Below are 19,972 nucleotides of genomic sequence, written 5' to 3'. Positions count from 1 at the left end.
TGGCCTAATTTAGGTGTTCAGGCTGACGTATAACTAACTGGCCTGCAGAAGATAACGGGAAGAAAAACACAGATTTTAAGACAGGGTTTTTTTTTAAAAGAGAAATTTTCTAACTTTTGGGACAATATCATCTGATAAAGAGTACATTTATATACATGTTTAAGCCAGAATGATTTGACATTTAAATATGAATTGCCCATAACTTGCCCATAACTTTATAAAGTTTTATTATTATTATTATTATTTCCATCAGAGAGATTTTTGACATTTCTTTGTAGAAATTAGAGGTCTAGAAGTTGTCAGAGCATCCCGAACCCTTCCTTTCTTTACTTCGTTAGCAGGATTTATTTTTCGTCAGCTGGAAGCAGCTCTGGTGTCTCTGACGGTCTGCTGACGTCCAGCAGTCGCTGCGGAGCGTTCACCAAACAAACCGCAACGTCAGAACAAACACAGCGGGGCTCATCCTCAGCGTGTGAGCGTGAGGAGGAGGACGGAGACGGGGAGTCCTTTGTCTCTCTGCTGACCTCCCTGTTTGTGACGTCTGTGGCAGAAGTGGGATTAGGTCCCGGTTCCACTTCCCACTGGGTTCTAAACCTCTGAACCCGCAGCTGCGACCGACAGACACCCAGAAACAAGAACTAGACCTTTTCTCTGTTTCAGGATGAACCAGTTTTTCTGCTGGGATTTTATTCTATGATGTCTGGGAGGTTTGGATCCATTCTGACAGTACCGTCTAAAAACACAGAAAACAGGTGAAGGATTCTGGGCGACCGGAATCACAGGGTGTCATTAAAACCTATTAAGTCATCAGGTCCTGTTGCCACAAACCGAGTCACTCTAAAAGCTCTTAAAGTCGTAGGGAAGTCTTTTATTTAAATGTCAAATCATTATGGCTTAAACATGTATATTAATGTACCGTAAATCCTCTAATATTGGCCTGTATTCCATTAGCAGTCGGGTCTCTAACACTGGCCGGTCTCGCTGTCGGCAGAGGTAAATAATGGTCGGACTCGTATACAGGCCAGGGCCATAATTAGAACCAACGATGTTCCCAACAACTTGTGATAGTCACATACAAGTATCACAGGGGGGCGATGTTTGCGAACGAATCCAACCCATTAGCATGGGAAGTCCCATTCTTACACAGCGATCGCAATGACCTTACACAATCGTTCTGATCAGAAAGACACATGATTACCGGTAGGTCTGGTGATAAACAGGCATCGTTAAAATGACAGAATTATGTTCACCTTTGTTGTTCAGAATTTCCCTTTAAATGTATGATACTGGTAGCCCACTTCCAATTAGCCTGCCTTAAATAAAATGTTGCTGTGATGGCAGAACAGTTTGCATTAATTTTTTTTTACAACTTTGTTTCGCAAGTCAGTTTGGCCAAGATTCCATTCTGTGTCTGTTCAATAAATGATAATTGTTTTTAATGAAGAGTAATTTTCATGTGAATGTGCTTTACTGGAAACATCCATGTTTGTCAAAGAACACTACTGCCACCTACTGGTTTGTGACGTCACGGTGCGGTATCGGCTGTTGATCAAGTCCCAGTGCTGTATCTGGTGTTTGTCACACTATTATCCAAGTCATCTTGAAAACATTCTTCTTCCACATATCTTCTACATATTACGTGTTTTTTCTCTGGCCAAAAGTTCGATGGCAAATCCTCCCTCTTCAAGTTGGCGATCCAACGACCAACCCGTCCGTGGAGGATCAGGAATCGGAAAGGTGAAATAACTCACTTGTTTTTCCACTTTTCCTCGATGTATTCCAGCATCCAGCTGCCATGCACGTGGGCATTGTCAGTTTCACTATAGCTCTGGTGAATTTCAATGTTGAAGTCCTCTGGAAATCTTCAATAATTGTTGTTGATTGCAGATGTGTCTAGTAGTTCCCATTGATTTTGCTTGTAAAATGGGGAGAATGGCGCTAGGCTTACCGCACCGTGACGTCACTGCTGGAAGATGGCAGGAGGGAGGTGTTACTGTATTTGGGAAAAATGGCCGCTCCCAGAATTATTATTATTTTTTTTTTTTACTGATTTATGCTAAATTCTTTAAATCACCGCAAACGTGTTAGTTTTAGGTATAAATAATGATCCGTTGATCATTCCTTGCTAACCGGACTTTTCCTTTAATATAATAAATGTTCATTTCTTTCATACTGTTTATCTCGTTATTTTTTCTTTTCACGATTTTCCTGACGTGTTTTTGCCTCCATGCGTCTCAGGGTTCACATCCAGGGACTGAAAACCAACTGGTGACGCTGCTTTACCCTGAGTTATGAGAGAAAACCTAGAAAATGAAAACCAGATGTTCTTCTTTAAGCAGTGATGTCACACAGATGTGGTTGTTCTCTATGTATCCTGTATAAAAATAGAATCTCTAAGAAGTTGCCTTTTCTTTCTGCCTAAAGATGCTGAAATAAAAAGTTAAAAAACCCATCTATTTAATTTAATGAACATTTCTAATTAAGGTACGGTTCCTTCCTTGTTTTTTCTATTTGAAAACAAAATCACAAAAAAAAGGGTTTGATTTTTCAGTTTTTGGGTTTTTAAAACCTAAATACAAACAAAATGAAAAATTGAAATAAATAAAAATCTGCTGCTTTTAGTTTTCCTTCCAGCTAATTTCCAGCTGTTGTTTAATTTTCTATTGAAGTCTGTGTTGTTTCAGAAACAAATAACTGCAGCAGCTGCAGGTTAAAATTATTAAAAAAGGTTAATCTACTAGAGGTTTGTGTCTTTAAGCTAAAAATGGCAGACACAGCCTCAGAAATAAAGAGGGTAAATAAACAAAAACCTTTACAGTTAATATTTTTTTTATGTTTCGGTTTTCTCTTGTCTTATTTTGAAAAAGAAAAACCAAACAAAAGACCAGACCGTGAACATTTCTCCACAGGCTGGTTTTAATCCTATGCTGGAATCAATTACAGTTGGCAGAAACCATCAACTGTAGAGGAGCTTAAACTGGGACCAGTAAAAGGCCCCAGTGTTCTGTCAGACCAGCATACCCATAGTCAGTACCTGTTTATCCCTTTAGTTTTGTACCAAAAATAGACTTTAAACTATCTCAATGGGCATATATCCCTTTAGCCATGTACAAAAAAACTATTTAATTACTTACTTTTTGGTGTTCTTCGAAGCGCATGGCGATTTGACCTTACATAGTTTTTTTTTGTACATGATTAAAGGGATACACGTCAGTTGAGGAATTTTAAAGTCTATTTTTCATACAAAATTAAAGGGATAAATGCTAATCTGACGTCTTGCGCGTGTGTATTGACTATAGGTATGCCGTTCTGACCGGGTATGCTGATCTGACAGAACACCGGCTCCCCTACAGCTCAGGGTACCTCCTCCCCCCTAGGGCTGCTCTCTTTCCTGGTCTTTGGGTTTTGGACCCAGAATCCCGGTATCTGAGTTCCTAATTAGAATTTTGATCACAGTTTATTTTGGTTGTTTATTTTTTAAAGGTTTTAGACTGAGATCAGTACCCATCCAGCTCAGGTTTCTACCTTGCTAAGAAGTCTGACTTTTAAAACCGGGAATTAGTGTTGCACTGATACCGATACCGTATTGGGTGGGGCCCCGATCCAGCACTAAAATGGTGGTATCGGCATCGGCGAGTACTAACAAATAGGGCACCGATACCATTTTGATGTTTGTATGTCAATTGTGAACGCAACCTTCTCTCTCCCGACACTCACTAGTGTTAACTATCACTATTGGGCTGCTCCAGACCAATGAGAGCGGGCCAATATCTAATCTTAACCAATGCCAGGGCAGCTTTTTCATGCGGTTGAAAAAACAAACCAGGAGAAGAAAATGTCTGCGGTGTGGAAGTATTTGCGTTATAGAAACGCCAGCAAGTACATTGGCGAAATGCAAGATTTTCAACCTGAAAGTTTCGAGAGGTGACGTTAAACTGGGCAGTTTCAATACCTCCAAACTGATCAAATATTTGAAGTCGAAACATGTGAACGAACACAAAGAGTTTGAGACAGCCAAGAGACACCGGAAAGGACCGCCGGACAAACTTTGGTCTAAAACGTTCTACTGGATTCACTTTGTATTAGTCTTTTTCCAGCTTCACAAAGGTAGGCAGCAGCTTGACAAAATGCAGTTCTTCATATATACACACACATCAATTTCAAACAGATGTTATCGGTATCGGCCGATACTGCACAGCCAGGTATCGGGGCCAAAAAATGGCATTGGTGCAACACTACCGGGAATATTTTAAGATGTTTTCATAGATAAAAACAAGTAGATCCTAGTTTCTAATTTTGGAAAAAGAAAGTTATCGTCTTAACCTTCCTCTTCAGCAGCTATAAGCCCCGTTAAAATCTGATCCGGTGCTTTAAAAAGTAACACAAGCAGGAAAACAGGAGCAGGAAGGTGCAGTGAGAGATGGAGGTCAGGCGTTATATAAGGACACCTTCTTGTTTGGGGGGGGTGGAAACCAGAACCAGAAGCTGTGTGTTTGTGTACCTTATGGAGCCGCTGAACAGCACCGGATCCTGGAGGATGATGGAGAGCCGTGACCTGAGCGTCTGCAGAGGAAGCTTACAGATGTCGATCCCATCGATGACGATCTTCCCTGCAGACATGACAGCTTCAGCTCTTTAGAAGTTCTAGTGTTCTCTGCACAACATAACAGAACCGGTCCAGTTCCGAATGATTTATCCTTGGATTGTTTTAGTTTACAGGCTGCCTTCAGCTTAATGGCTGTCTGCTCTGATGGATGTTCTCCAGCTGTGATTCTTGTGGAGGGGGCTGGCAGCGGGCCTTGGGTTCTGTGCCAGGTTTGAGCCGGGCCTAAAGGCCTACGGAGCACTGGTTACTGTACCCTCACACTATTGTTCCAGCTGCTGTGGGATTATCTTAACCCTCCTTTGGGGAGGTTCTTCCAGCTGGGTCCTGGTTACTATCAGCTGATGCTTTTAGATGATGGCGGCGACCAAAGGTTTGCTAAAAATGTTTGCTGTATCAAGATAAGGACGAGAGTTTTCTTATTTTCCCACAGAGCCGAGCTTTAAGCATCGAGATGAAAGGGAAGATATTTGTTTATCGTCAGCCCCTCCATGAGGCTGATAGTGTCTCTACTCTACTGGTTGATGTGGGATGACTGGTCCGATGGAACAAACCACCAGTTCAATTCAATTCAGTTTATATCTATAGCACCAATTCACAACATGTCATCTCACGGTAATTTCCAGTTCACCAGATCATTCAGTCAAATTAATTCAAAGTTTTCTATCTAAGGAAAACCAGTTGATTGCATCGACTCATTGACTCAAAGGCAATCCCTCACAATAAGCATGCTTGTAGCGACAGTGGAGAGGAAAAACTCCCTTTTAACAGAAAGAAACCTCCAGCAGAACCAGGCTCAGTGTGAGCGGCCATCTGCTGAGGCTGACTGGGGTTCAAGGAGACAGAAGCAGAGATAGAAAATGCAAATGTAGAGGCGTCCAGGAAACACACAGCCAGGCAGACGGGTTCCGGGCCAGCTCCCATGTCAGAGGAGGAAGAGAGCACATCCAGTTAGTCATAGTCAAAGAAACAGGACTACATTGAAAAACAGGCCGATCTCCAACATCGATAAACAAAGGTGTTGATGGCAGCAGCACAGCTGATATTTCTCTCCAGGATGGAGTCACAGCCAAACAGGAACAGAGTAGATGAAGCTACTATGAGAAAAAGCAGAGAGAGCAGAACGTTAGAGATTGATCTAACAAATACTGCAGAATAGGAGAATAGAGATAGAATGATGAAAAAGGGGTCCCTATGTCCTCCAGCAGTCTAAGCCTATAGCAGCATAACTATAGAGATAGCTCAGGATAACCTGAGCCACTCTAACTATAAGCTTTATCAAAAAGGAAAGTTTTAAGCCTAGCCTTAAAAGTAGACAGGGTGTCTGCCTCACGGACTAAAACTGGTAATTGGTTCCACAGGAGAGGAGCCTGATAACTAAAAGATCTGCCTCCCATTCTACTTTTAGAAATTCTAGGAACCACTAGTAAACCTGCAGATTGAGAGCGAAGTGCTCAGTTAGGAACATAAGGAACAATCAGATCTCTGATATCAGATGGAGCTTGGCCATTTAAGGCTTTATATGTGAGATTGAGGGAGGTCTGGGATTAGGGCTGAATGTTGATGGTTACTGGGGATGAGCTGGAACGACGGTGTCCAAAGTGACCTTTAGACATTTCACTGATCCTAGGAGCCTCTATGGAGCATGAATGAAGTCATTGTTGGTTCCCCTCATTTAAAGAAAGAAAAACCAACAATGATCAAAGAAATAACATATAAATAAATCTAAAACATCTATGAAAATGAAAAAAATGAAACTTAGAAAATCCTTTGTGTTATGAGTCCAGTCCAGTTTGTTACTGAGGTGAACATCCAGGTATTTGAAACTCTCATCAAACATGTCTGGACTAAAATGATGGTTCCATTAACTTTATTTTAGCTGTCCAGCCTTTAGAGTCAATCTCTGCCATCAATGGTTCCTGTTCCTGTCAGTCAGACCTCTGCTCCTCTCAGCAGGTTTTCTGCTCCTCTCCTCATCAGCAAACTGCTCCAGGAGTCTCAGGCTGCCTTTTCCAGACGGCCTGTTCCAGCTCCTTCCAAAGATGCTCGGTAGGATTGAGGTCAGGGCTCCTAGGGGCCCCTTCAGAACAGTCCAATGTTTTCCTCTCAGCCGTTCTGAGAGGAACGGCTGAGAGACGGCAGGCACCGTGAAGGGAGGTGAAGTCACGTGACCAACGGGAAGCTTAAAGTAGTGATCATCAGTCCCAAGGATCAGTTACGTCAGTTCATTATCAAGTCCAATATATAGTCCATGCTCTACGTATATAGTAATGGAGGGATTAGGGATTAGGGCGGACGTTCGGACACAGCGATAGTCCCTGTTGTCAGTGACCCTCAAATAAGTTCAGGTACAAAAATCTTCTCTGATTGGAGGATCCCAACAGCACATGAGATTTTAGGCAACGGGAGATCCGGTTAAGATTTTAACAAGGAACGTAGTGAAAGCAACGGCTCTGAAATGTGCTCTATGAAGAGAGGAGGGACAAACGGTCAACAATTCACCTAAACATCCTAATTGCTCGTTAGTGAGTTTCCTATGTTAAAGAGACCAACCACAGAACAGCAACTAACCACCACCCTCCCTGCTGTATGACGTCCTTTGGTCATAAATTTTAAATTCTGTCTGATGATGCTAATGTTTCATATTTAATGGATCAGCAGGAGGCGCTGTTGCACCATCCAGTGAAATTTAAACACTAAATCTTCACTAAAAAATAATAATTTAGAGTCAGTTGGATTTTCTTTGACTGGCAATATGCTTCCTATAAATGTTCCTGAATTCTTCATTCAGATAATGGGGGAGCTAATTTCAGATCATTATTATTGTCCTGTTTTTCTTAATCTGTGTAACCATTTACCAGTTTTAGTCCGTGAGGCAGACACCCTGTCTACTTTTAAGGCTAGGCTTAAAACTTTCCTTTTTGATAAAGCTTATAGTTAGGGTGGCTCAGGTTATCCTGAGCTATCTCTATAGTTATGCTGCTATAGGCTTAGACTGCTGGAGGACATAGGGACCCCCATTTCATCATTCTGCTTCATTCAATCTCTATTCTCCTACTCAGCAGAATCTGTTAGTTCAATCTCTAACGTTCTGCTCTCTCTGCTTTTTCTCATAGTAGCTTCATCTGGTCTGTTCCCGTTTTGCTGTGACTCCATCCTGGAGAGAAATATCAGCCGTGCTGCTGCCATCAACACTTTTGTTCATAGATGTTGGACATGGGCCTGTTTTTCAGTGTGATCCCGTTTCTCTGACTGTGACTGGCTGGATGTGCTCTCTTCATCCTCTGGCATGGGAGCTAGCTCGGAGCTCGTCTGCCTGGCTGTGTGTTTCCTGGACGCCTTTTACAGCTGCCTTTTTCTATCTCTGCTTCTGTCTCCTTGAACCCTAGTCGGCCTCAGCAGATGGCCGCTCACACTGAGCCTGGTTCTGCTGGAGGTTTCTTCCTGTTAAAAGGGAGTTTTTCCTCTCCACTGTCGCTACAAGCATGCTTAGTGTGAGGGATTGCATTTAAGTCAATGAGTCGATGCAATCAACTGGTTTTCCTTAGATAGAAAACTTTGAATCAATCAGACTGGATGATCTGTCGAACTGTAAAGTGCCTTGAGATGACATGTGTTGTGAATTGGCGCTATAGAAATAAACTGAACCAAATTAGTGATTAGGAACATATCTGGACTTTTACCTTAAGCAGGGATAACTTTGCCACATGAAACTTTTTATATCGCAACTATGTTCAAACCGTTTTTTCCCAGCCGCATGCAAACCCACTGAAATATTTCAGTAGAACCAGGATGGAGAATCTGAGCCAGAGGAGCCGCAGCTCTGCTTTTATTTCACTGCTTTATAAGGAAACGCTGCAGACAGATAGCTCTTAATTTACAGTAAGATTAAATAAGCGGCCAGCTGTGTGTGTGTGTCTGGAAAAAGTGACGGTGTAATCTCTGAGCAACCTGCCAGGGAGCTTCCATCATCCTTCAGGGCAGAAACACAAAACCACTACAGCTGCTTGGAGGCTTTATCTCTGCTGTCCGCCTGAATTATGACCGGCGGCCTCTGTTATGCTTTTATTTGAATCCTCCACTTCAGGACGTCTTTAAAGAAACAACAGGCAGACAGAAGAAACAGGAGGACCTGCAGGATTGTTTATAGAGCGCTGAGAGCCCAGTGGAACAGTTTCTGTTATATAAACAGCAGCTAGTATCAGGCGACGAGGATGAAACATGTTTCACTACGAGGTCATTAATTCACGACTCATTTCACTATTACAGCTTCAGCTGCAGATGACAGGCTGCAGTAAAAAAAAAAAAAAAAAAAGCTGAAATAATAAGAGCAAGACTTTAGAAGTGATAATAACTCAGAATAGGTTCTGATCCGATGGTTTTTAGAGACTGAGCTTACGTCATTACATAAAAACGAGACATGTTAATCATGCAAATTTAAATACTTTACCACCAGGTGTGTCCACCGTGCGGTGCAGGGGCCCTTCGTGGGTTTTATAACGATGATATGGTTAGCACATTCAATTCAAAACTTCCATAAAAGGAAGTAGAGTTAGTAACCACGGTAACATTTCAGCTCTGGTTGCATCAGCAGAGCTTGTTTTGGACCATCAGGCCTCCGTATGAAATCAGTTTAAACAGCTGAATTCAGCCAAAGCCTGCCAGACGTTTGATCTATGACCCGGCATACCGCGTCAGACCAGCATACCATGCATGCGCAAAACCTTAGATTTGCATTTATCCCTTTAGTTTTTTACGAAAAATAGACTTTAAACTACCTCAACGGGCGTGTATCCCTTTAGTCATGTTCAATAAAAAAAACAATTAAAAGTGAGATCGCCATACGCTTAAAAAACACCAAAATGTAAGTAGCTAAATTGCTTTTTGTACATGACTAAAGGGATACGTGTCGGTTGAGGTTGTTTAAAGTGTATTTTTCATAGAAAACTAAATGGATAAACTAAAGCGATAAACAGGTTTTGACTTTGGGTATGCTGGTCTGACTGGGTATGCTCATCTGACAGAAAGGTTATCTGCTGCTCTCTTTACCATCACCCTAATGGATGGAGGACGTTTCTCAATGGACCCACCTTCAAAGATGTCCACCATGTTGAAGAAGGCCAGAGAGAGGGAGGACTTCCCGCTGCCGGTGCGACCGCAGATCCCCACCTGCCAGAGGGAGAGACGGCGCAGTCAATAAGCTGCAGCTGAATTCACGCCGCGGCGCCACAAAGCACACCTGAGTGATGACTGGGAGACGGGGGGGGGGGGGGGGGGGGTTTTATTTATTGTTATCCCTCGGTTTTTCTTTCGTTAACTAGTTCTGCAGTCTTAAGCCGATTTTAACAATTTTTATATCTAAACATTTAGCTTGTTCAGGAGAATTCTTCTATATCTTTTGATAAAGATATTTTTTGTAGTTTATGTGATATTCAGCTTTTTCTGTGATTTTTGGCCCTATTGAAATGCATGTTGAATTCTCAGATTTTAGCAAAATTTAGCTAAAAGTTCATTACCTTTCAACTTTAACTACTTCAGCATACTTTCAACTTTTAAATGTTCTTCAAACATTCAGCTGTTTCCGTTTAAGTCAGCTTTTTCATATCTTTAACGGTTTTTGTAAAATTGCGATTCAAATGTCTATGGGAGGGATTCTTCAACTGTCTGAGCTCTATCTGTTTTTTCCGAACAAATTCTTCTCATTTTTCACTCAATTTACATAAATTATAAATCAAAACTTAGAAATTTCTGTCAGGGTTCAGGAAATGTAACCCTCATTGGTGTGATGCTGCCACCGCCATGCTTTACTGAGGGGTTGATGGTGACTTCCTGCCACCCAACGTCTGCGCTCTGAAGAAGCAGGACTCAAATATATTTTCATTTCTATATTAGAGCAAAAGTCATGGTGATTAAAAAATAAAGTGAATGTGATTGGTTGCAGGGTTTTTGTGGTGGAAGGTTCGCAAGGAAGGTTGATTGATCTGAAGCATCTTGCTAACCAGTTAGCAACTTAATGCTAGTAGGTTTCCAATGAGAAATTCCATTGGGACCAAGTAGCACTAAATTGCTGACTTAGAAACGACACTGTGAAGGAACGCTATGGACAGAGGAAACATGCAAGAGGAGGAGAGTTTAGTGTCGGAGGTCGTGGATGAGTCTCCACCCTCTCCTTTCAATGGAGCGCTCACAGAGCTCAGAGTATTAAGTTAAAAGTAATCTTTTCTGTTGTTGTTCAATAAAAGTACGTTTTAAGATCTATTGAGTCCGGAATATTATACTTTGAAGCGTCACTATATGCAGTGTTGTGCCTGAACGCGTTCATTGAACGAAAGTTCATGAACTCGTTCATATTTTGGGCGAACGTGAACTGAACGTACTGTATTACCGCCTGATGAACGTTATTGTGAACTCGTTCATTCTGGTGTCTGTGAACGGCACGCTCTCTCAGTTCAGCTCCGTTCAATAGGTTGCCAGATTTCTATAGAGCCCTCCAGGTGAAACCCCGGCTAAATCACACCGTAAACAGGCCTTAATATGTAGCGGGAAAAACACCCAATCTGGCAACACCAGCTACCAGCGTCGTAGTCTACAGCCGCGTGCGTCATCAAAACAAAATGCAGCGTGGAAGCCACAGCAGCATGGAGGCGACCGTGGATGCGACAAAGCAGCAGTATGATCACTTAAAACAGGTTTATGACCAGGTGGTCGGTGAGGATGATGGCAACAACTTTGCCCGCCGGCTTTCAGTAAAAAAATCCGCACTTCAGTAACCTTAAATTCCTACCTCAGCCTGGTCCCTCAGTTTGTGTTAGTAAAATCTTCTTGAGCGGAGGTCTTCAACAGGGGATCCGCGACCCCTAGGGGGTCTACGGAGGTACTGCATGAGGGTCTGCATGGTTAGTTGATATTTTTATATCCCCCCCCTGCAATTTTTTTCCCCACTAATTGAAATGTCTTTAAATACTCATTAAAATGAAATCAACACACTGTAGTAAACAGATAAATGGAGACAGAAGATGTATTTCAGTCATCAATGCAAACATTCAGAGACACACAGGAGCTCTTTCAAGCTGGGCACCGTTTCCTTCACAACACCTGTCCCATCAACCAGGAATCACAATCAGAAATACTTTAATAATGCCAGGGAGAAATTAATTTATTTACATTACTCCATCTGTAATAGAGTGACTATAGGACCCCGCTCCATCTCGCCATCAGTTTGGGGGTCCTTGGTCTGGAAAACATAGAAGACCCCTGTTCTTGAGGGTTTTACTATCCATGTAACTTGTTTGTTAAACCTGCCTGGTATAATTTTCCAGGATTCCTTTTTAATATGTATTGAAATGGAATTTCAAATGGAAAAAATTATTAAAATAAAAAAAAACATTTGCACCTTAAAGACTACTTTCCTATTTTTCTGTTAATAATTGCTCATAAAAAGACCATTCAAGCAGCACATTTTTCCAGATGTTTTTGAGAATATAATGTAGGGGTGAAAGCTGCAGCTGCTACTAGTGTGAAGTGAATGGACAGCAACAAAGCGTTAAAGCAACAATGGGGAAATGCTGTCCCCTCAATGCTAATGTAAACCCTGGTTGGATAAGGATTCAAAACTGGATATGAAGATGAAATCTGACGCACAGTTTCAGTGTTACAACTGATAAAATAATGACTGTCTGTGGTTCTACAGTAGGCTATGGTGTAATTGAGCAATACATGAAAAAAAAACTATGAACTAGTTCATTTTTTGGAACTGTGAACTTAGTTCAAAATTTTGAATTATGAACTATGAACTGAACTAGTTCATTTTAAAATGTGTGAACTGAACTTTGAACTAGTTCACGTAGAAAGAGAACTTTCCCAACACTGACTATATGGCACATTTACAGATTTAATGCGTAATTTTAAAAAACAGCCGAGGTTGAGAGGACCATGGCCAGGGCTAACGTTAGCCCGTCTGCAGCAGCCCTCTCTCTATATAGCCGTGTGTGAAGAACCGCTGGCTATGACGGCGAGTTTTTTGTTTGATTTGGCAAAATGTTTGTTTGATTTGTGTTTATCTGAATGTGTTCATTCGGCCATTAAATGAAGAAAGTCAGAATTTATTATTATCTAGAGACTATTAATAACAGGAGCTGAAATGCAGCTCAAGACGAGCTGAGCGTGTTGTGATGTCGCGTGTTGAGAGAGTACGCTTCTCTTCCAATTGACCCATATTTATGCTGCATGCTCCCGTTCTCCCAGAGTCCACACTTTCCTGTGTTCTTCTCAAGAACATACTTGGAGAGAACACAAATCTGTACTCACGTTCTAGTGAATTGAGAAACAGCCAACAATTTACTCTCCAACTATCCACCTGTGACGGTCACCGGAATTCTGCAAAGATTCTTATTTACTGTTGCGTATATTAGCTGCAACATATGAATCAAGATGCTATGACCAAAAAAAATTTGATTGACAGATCACCGCTGATATATGATTGGCCGAATTTAGGTGTTCAGGCTGACGTGTAACCCCCACAGATTTTAAGGTAGGATTTTTTTTTTTTAAATAGAAATTTTTCGAAATTTTCGGATATATAGTCTGATAAAGAGTGCATTTATATACATGTTTTAGCCAGGATGATCTGACATTTAAATATGACTTCCCTACGACTTTAATGATGCAGAACAGACGACAGTCGGATGGTTCTGTAGCTCGATGGACGGATGCTGAAGGGAATAATGTCTAGACATGTTATTATTGTTCCATATTTCTGAAAATATTCCCTATAAGTTTAGACCTTAGACTAGTTTTAGAAGCTGTCAGCTTTAGTAGATGCTGAGCAGGTTTGTTTTCAGCTGCAGCTCGTCGAAAACCTTTAATCAGACAAAGCTGGGAGCAGGGACTGTTCTCCAGAACCCCTGAAGAACCCCTGATCTCTGGTTTCTCACTGCCTTGCTAAGAGGCCGTCTGTCAGTGATGTGTGAAGCACTTCTTGCAGCGGGACGCTAGAATCTGCCACTGATATGTAACATGGTTGTCCTGGGTCCCAGACCCGCTCCCAGCACCGCGCTAATTACCTTCTGGCCCGGTTTGATGAACGCGTTGACGTGCTTCAGCACCGGTTTGAGCATGGGGTCGTAGCGCACGCACAGGTCCTGGATTTTTATCTCTCCGTCATGAGGCCAGTTTTCAGGGACCTGGGAGGCATCTGCAGCCAGAGAACATTTTCATTCTGGATCACTTATCAAAACTGACTAATAGACTGAATGAAAGGGTCAAATGGCAGGAAAGTTACCCATAGAACCCTCGTAGTTCTCGGACTCGGTGCCGAGGAAGCTGTTGACCTTCTTCACAGCCGCCATCTGGACCTCCAAATCTGCTAAGTTCCTCACCACCCAGTTTAAGTAGTTTGTGATCTGCAGAGAAAGACGCAAACTTTGGACCTACAGCTTCGGCTCTATCCGCTCCTGGAACCTTCTCAACACTTCAGAACATCTTCAGAAAATTAATTCTGAAGTAAATCTAGATTTATAGACTGAGTGAAAAATTACCACTCTGTCATGACCATATTAGGGCATACAGGAAGACTTCATTTTGGACATTTGGACATCCTTGACCAGGAGCTGACTGTTCACATTTCACAAAGTTAAGTGGAAGGAAAAGCTGCCAAAGCAGCATATACAGACATTTTGAGGACAGCACAAACAGGCTACTGCGGATACTATTTAATGAAGATGCCAGTTGGGGACTTGTGAGGCATCTGTTTCTCAAACTAGAGACTCTAATGTACTTATCTTCTTGCTCAGTTGTGCAACACGGCCTCCCACTTCTTTTTCTACTCTGGTTAGAGCCTGTTTGTGCTGTCCTCTGAAGGGAGTAGTACACACCGTTGAAGGAAATCTTCAATTTCTTATCAATTTCTCGCATGGAATAGCCTTCATTTCTAAGAACAACAATAGACTGTCGAGTTTCAGATGAAAGTTCTCTTTTTCAGGCCATTTTAGTGTTTATTTGACCCCACAAATGTGATGCTCCAGAAACTCAATCTGCTCAAAGGAAGGTCAGTTTTGTAGCTTCTGTAACGAGCTAAACTGTTTTCAGATGTGTGAACATGATTGCACAAGGGTTTTCTAATCATCAATTAGCCTTCTGAGCCAATGAGCAAACACATTGTACCATTAGAACACTGGAGTGATAGTTGCTGGAAATGGGCCTCTATACACCTATGTAGATATTGCACCAAAAACCAGACATTTGCAGCCAGAATAGTCATTTACCACATTAGCAATGTATAGAGTGTATTTCTTTAAAATTAAGACTAGTTTAAAGTTATCTTCATTGAAAAGTACAGTGCTTTTCCTCCAAAAATAAGGACATTTCTATGTGACCCCAAACTGTTGAACAGTAGTGTAGATTTGACCAATCAGAGGCCTCCTATTTGCGGCACTGTCTGCGGTCACCTACAGTTTTGGAGAGATGCAGCAGAGTGTCTGCAGAAGGGCACATCTGCATTAACAGCGATACACGCACCTGGTTTGATCACCAGCTTTCTGAATATAAATCAGCATTTAGACAGTATGGGGCATTGCAGGTTAACAAAAGAAGCCAAACCAGTTCATTAAATCCCTCCAATGTAATAGCTTTAGGTACAGATTTTGATCCATTGATTATTCCTTGCTGACTGGACTTTTCCTTTGTGTACACACCGTGCGTAACCAAAACAACAATAAATGTTGTCTAAGTCTAAAAACAGGGAAATTTGGGCTTTAAAATTTTAACAGCAGTCTAAGGTGGAGATTCAGCTGAGGTTCATCTGAAGCTCTGTTATAGCCAGATGTCTAAAGCAGAACGATGAGCTCACGGTGAGGGCGTAGGTCAGGCCCAGTCCCACCAGGGCAGCTGTCTGACCGGACCAGACGGACGCCACGGCCACCGTCAGGACAATCACCGCTCCCAGGTAGTCCTGCAGGAGGATGGAGAAGAGAAGAGAAGTAACCAGCGGTGCGATGGATGAGCGTTCCGATCGGTGCCGCTGCAGGAAACCGGTTCCTTACCGTTCGGACCTCCAGCCAGCGGTTGGCAGCAGACAGAAACAGGTAGGCCGTGTTGTTGGTATCAGTCAGCTCCAACATGCGCTGTTTAAACTTGGCCTCGTGTCTGAGAAGAGACAAACCCAGACCCGTGAGTCCAAACTGCAGAACCAGAACCGCTAAACTGCTTTTAGAACCAAACAGAAAATCGGTTGTGCTGATTTTCAGAGCAGGTTTTTTTTTCTGCTACGGTGGTTCTGGACGATGTTTACTCTTGTGGGTCCCAGAGTTTGTTCTGAGCGTTTTGTGTGTGAGTGGGAAGAAGGGAGAAATCCTCCGGGACCCAAAGCGTGAGAGCTGTTTAAAGTTGGACCGCAGCACCGATGGGAACCAGAGGAGAGACAGAAATACAAGCAGAACCTCTGCCGGGTCCAACTTTGCACAGAATAGCACAGAACATCAGCGTGGTGTCTCTGAAGGAGCCGCGGTTCTGGTTTACCTGAAGGCTCTGATGGTGGTCAGGCCTTCTGCCGTCTCAGAGAAGTGGCAGAGCAGCGGGAGCTGGGTGGAGTCATCCAGGTCCTGCAGGTCCCTGAGGACGACACAAAGCAAAGCCGGTGTTCTGTCAGATGAGCATACCCAGTCAGACCAGCAGTATTCAACACCTGTTAATCCCTTTAGTGTGATGATCCTGGCACAGGTGGCTTGCCTGATTGCTCATTCCACTCACCTGTTTAACTCTGCCCAGTTTCTCATTACTGCTTATCTGATCCACCTGTTTTCAGCTCCCATATATCATTAAGAATATAATCGATAAATGTAGGAAGGTAATAAATATAATGAGGTGTTTAGTTGGAACAGAGTGGGGAGCTGATAGAAAATCATTAAAAGCTATTTATACTGGGTTAATCAGGTCCGTCCTTGACTATGGATGTATAGTGTATAACTCAGCAGCAGATACAAACCTCCATAAGTTAAATAGCCTTCAACATCAGGCTTTAAGAATATGTACAGGCGCTTTTAGAACTTCTTCAACAGCAGCATTACAGGTTGAAATGGGAGAAATGCCACTTAAAATTAGAAGAGATCAATTATCTTTAAACTACTGGTCAAATTTACAGGGACAAAGGAAGGATCATCCAACATTAGAGGTGCTTAAACCTGGATGGGAAAAGGAAAAGAAACAATTAAAGAGCTTTGGATGGGTAATAAACACTAAAGTTAATGAAATTAATTTAAATCAGTTAGATATATGTCAGACAGTTCCAATAACAGCAATTCCACCTTGGATACTTCCTGATGCTAAAGTTGATCTCTCATTATTAGAAAAGAAGGAAAAAGATAAATATCATATTATGAATAAATTTATAGTACAAGAACACTTAAATAACTATTATAATTATATACAAATATATACAGATGCATCAAAAAATACAGCTAATAGGGTAGGGATAGCATTTATTATACCACAGTTTCATATTAATGTTGGAAAAAGGATTAGTGATGGAGTTTCAGTATATACCGGTGAAATGCTAGCTTTGCTTTTAGCAGTTCAATGGGTGGAAGAGGTAAGACCATTAAAATCTATCATTTGCTCAGATTCCAGTTCGTCATTAATCAGTTTGCAAAATAATCAGTCAGTCAGTAGACCAGATATATTACTTGAAATACAACAAACACTTTACAGAATAAATATGATGGGGCTAGTGGTAAATTTTGTGTGGGTTCCGGCACATAACGAGATAAAAGGAAATGAAAGGGCAGACAGGATGGCTAAGGAGAGTACCAATAAGTTAAGGGTAGACATTAATGTTAGTTTTGGTATAACAGAAATAAAGGGTATAATTAAACAAAAAGCAAAAGAGAGGTGGCAAAAGTTATGGAATGAAGAAAAGAAAGGAAGGTGGCTTTATAAAATACAAAAGAGAATTGGACCAATGAGAAGATCAGAAAGGAACAGGAGAGAAGAGATTATTATTTCTCGACTTAGAATAGGACACACTGGATTGAACAGATCGTTATTTTTGATAGGAAAACATCAGACAGGGAAATGTGACTGTGGGGAAGATGAGACTGTGGAACATGTCATTTTAAATTGTAGTAAATATTCGATACAGAGAAACAGGTTAATAAGGAAACTTAGTGACATGAAAATGAAACTTGACATTGTAGATTTATTGCAGAAAGAATCAGGAAGCAGAGGATATCGGGTTATATTTGAATTTTTGAAACAGATTAGGTTGTATAATAGGATATAGTTTTTTTTTTTTTTTTTTTTTTTTCTCTGTCATGTAGTCCACACTCCATACCAGTTGGTGGCGGTAATGCTCACCTAACGTTTTTTGCCAACCGCCAATAAAACTCAATAAGAAGAAGAAGCTCCCATATATTCTGTGTGTTTTCCAGCTACTAGTGCCAGATTATTCAAGCTGTTTGGTGTGAGTAACTCTAGCATTCTGTTTGTTGTTCTGATTACCTGATTGTGACCCGTTTCTGGCCTGTGGATCCTGAGTTTTTGCTTCGCCCTTGTCTGCTCTTTCATCTGCTCTGTTCTGGACTGATTCCTGGATTCACCTGGCTCACCAAAGTTGGACTGTTCTTCTGACATCGGCTTGGATTCCCCTTCTGTACCTCATCGGCTCTCTGATCTTCTGGTCTGTGAACTTGATTCAGCTACAACTTCGGCTTTCGACATTCCCTTCAGGACTCTGTTGCCCCTCGGCGTCGGCTGGCTTCAGCTCCACTCAGAAACAGCTCAGTGACTATTTACTCTTAATTGTTATCAGCCCTTATTAGACACTGACCTGAGTTTCTGTTTCCAGATAGGATCCGGTTTATCCGCTCCAGCTGACGAGCAGCCGCACGCTGAGTGTTCAATTAAGACTTTTTTTTGAATAATTCAGAGCTGTCTGTTTTTGAATATTGGGTCCAAGGTTTTGAGCTCATTACATTTAGTTTTGTACGAAAAATAACAGGCAAGTATCCCTTTAGTCCGGTACAAAAAAGAATTTAATTACTTTTTGGTGTTTTTTGAAGCATATGGCGATCTCACTTCAAAGGAAAAGTCCGGTCAGCAAGGAGTAACCAATGGATAATTTTTATTCCTAAAATGAATGCGTTCGCAGTTATTTAATGAGTTAATCAGTAAAATAAAAACAATAATTTTCATCGCGATCAATGACTCTGGGAGCGGCCATTTTTGCCCAAATATAGTAACCCCTACCTCCTGACATCTTCCGGCAGTGATGTCACGGTGCGGTAAGCCTAGCGCCATTCTCCCTGCTTTACAAGCAAAATCAATGGGAACTACTAGACACATCTGCAATCAACAACAATTATTGAAGATTTCCAGAGGACTTCACCATTGAAATTCACCAGAGCTATAGTGAAACTGACAATGCCCACGTGCATGGCAGCTGGATGCTGGAATACATCGGGTAAAAGTGGAAAAAAAAGAGTTATTTCACTTTTCTGATTCCTGATCCTCGACGGACGCGTTCGTAGTTGGATTGCCAACTTGAAGAGGGAGGATTTGCCATCGAACTTCTGGCCAGAGAAAAAACAAGTAACATGTAGCCAACATTTGGAAGAAGAATGTTTTCTAGATGACTTGGATAATAGCGCGTTGTGACAAACACCAGATACAGCACTGGGACTTGATCAACAGCCGATACCGCACCGTGACGTCACAAACCAGTAGGTGGCAGTAGTGTTCTTTGACAAACAGTAAAGCACATTCAGATTAAAATTACTCTTAATTAAAAAGTCATTTATTGAACAGTATGTAATAATTTCATAGTACTTTCAGAAGTTTGAAAGTTTGAATTCTGAATATGACCGGACTTTTCCTATAAATTGTTTTTTTTTTGTACATGACTAAAGGGATAAACGCAAATCTGACGGCTTGCAAATGCGTATTGACTATAGGTATGCTAGTCTGACTGGGTATGCTCATCTTACAGAACACCGGGACATAAAAGCTGCCAGAATGCATCGCCATCACACCAGACTGAGACATAACCAGAGCAGGGTTAGGGTCTGATCAGGTCTGTAGGGCAGAGTGGGTTTGGGTCAGAATCTATTTGATCAATCAGCATAAGAGGTCAGCTTCACTGAGAGGTCAGGAAAGGTTCTGCAGACCGGTGGTCTCAGTCCGCTGTTAAAGAGACCTGGTTTCTGTTTCAATACTTAATTTGGGAAACAGGAAGTAGAAATGTAGCTGATAAACAGCCTTGAAATAAAACAAAGAGATGAACTCAGACTTGGACTCACTTGGAGGCCACTCGAAAATACTTCTGAATGAAGTAGAAGGCCACAGCGAGGGGAACCAGGACTGCCAGGGAGTACGGAGTGA

The 19,972-nt window shown here is 41.7% G+C and overlaps 1 protein-coding gene across 1 annotated transcript in view; it reads right to left on the bottom strand.

Moving 5' to 3' along the window:
• Positions 1–19,972, bottom strand: part of abcc9 (ATP-binding cassette, sub-family C (CFTR/MRP), member 9) — a 101,943-nt gene that overhangs the window by 9,126 nt on the left and 72,845 nt on the right. The window contains exons 31-38 of the mRNA XM_038289075.1: positions 19,891–19,972; positions 16,118–16,210; positions 15,643–15,745; positions 15,450–15,551; positions 13,884–14,004; positions 13,666–13,796; positions 9,694–9,772; positions 4,502–4,610 (exon numbers count right to left, since the gene is read on the bottom strand). The exon at positions 19,891–19,972 is cut by the window's right edge and continues 76 nt beyond it. Of these exons, the coding sequence (XP_038145003.1) occupies positions 4,502–4,610; positions 9,694–9,772; positions 13,666–13,796; positions 13,884–14,004; positions 15,450–15,551; positions 15,643–15,745; positions 16,118–16,210; positions 19,891–19,972 (820 nt within the window). The remainder of the gene's footprint in view (positions 1–4,501; positions 4,611–9,693; positions 9,773–13,665; positions 13,797–13,883; positions 14,005–15,449; positions 15,552–15,642; positions 15,746–16,117; positions 16,211–19,890) is intronic.

Source organism: Cyprinodon tularosa, unplaced genomic scaffold, assembly GCF_016077235.1.
Source record: "Cyprinodon tularosa strain WSP-4 unplaced genomic scaffold, ASM1607723v1 ctg263, whole genome shotgun sequence".
Lineage (NCBI taxonomy): Eukaryota > Metazoa > Chordata > Actinopteri > Cyprinodontiformes > Cyprinodontidae > Cyprinodon > Cyprinodon tularosa.
Note: the sequence above shows the minus strand (reverse complement) of the source record. Positions and strands in the feature narration are given on the sequence as shown.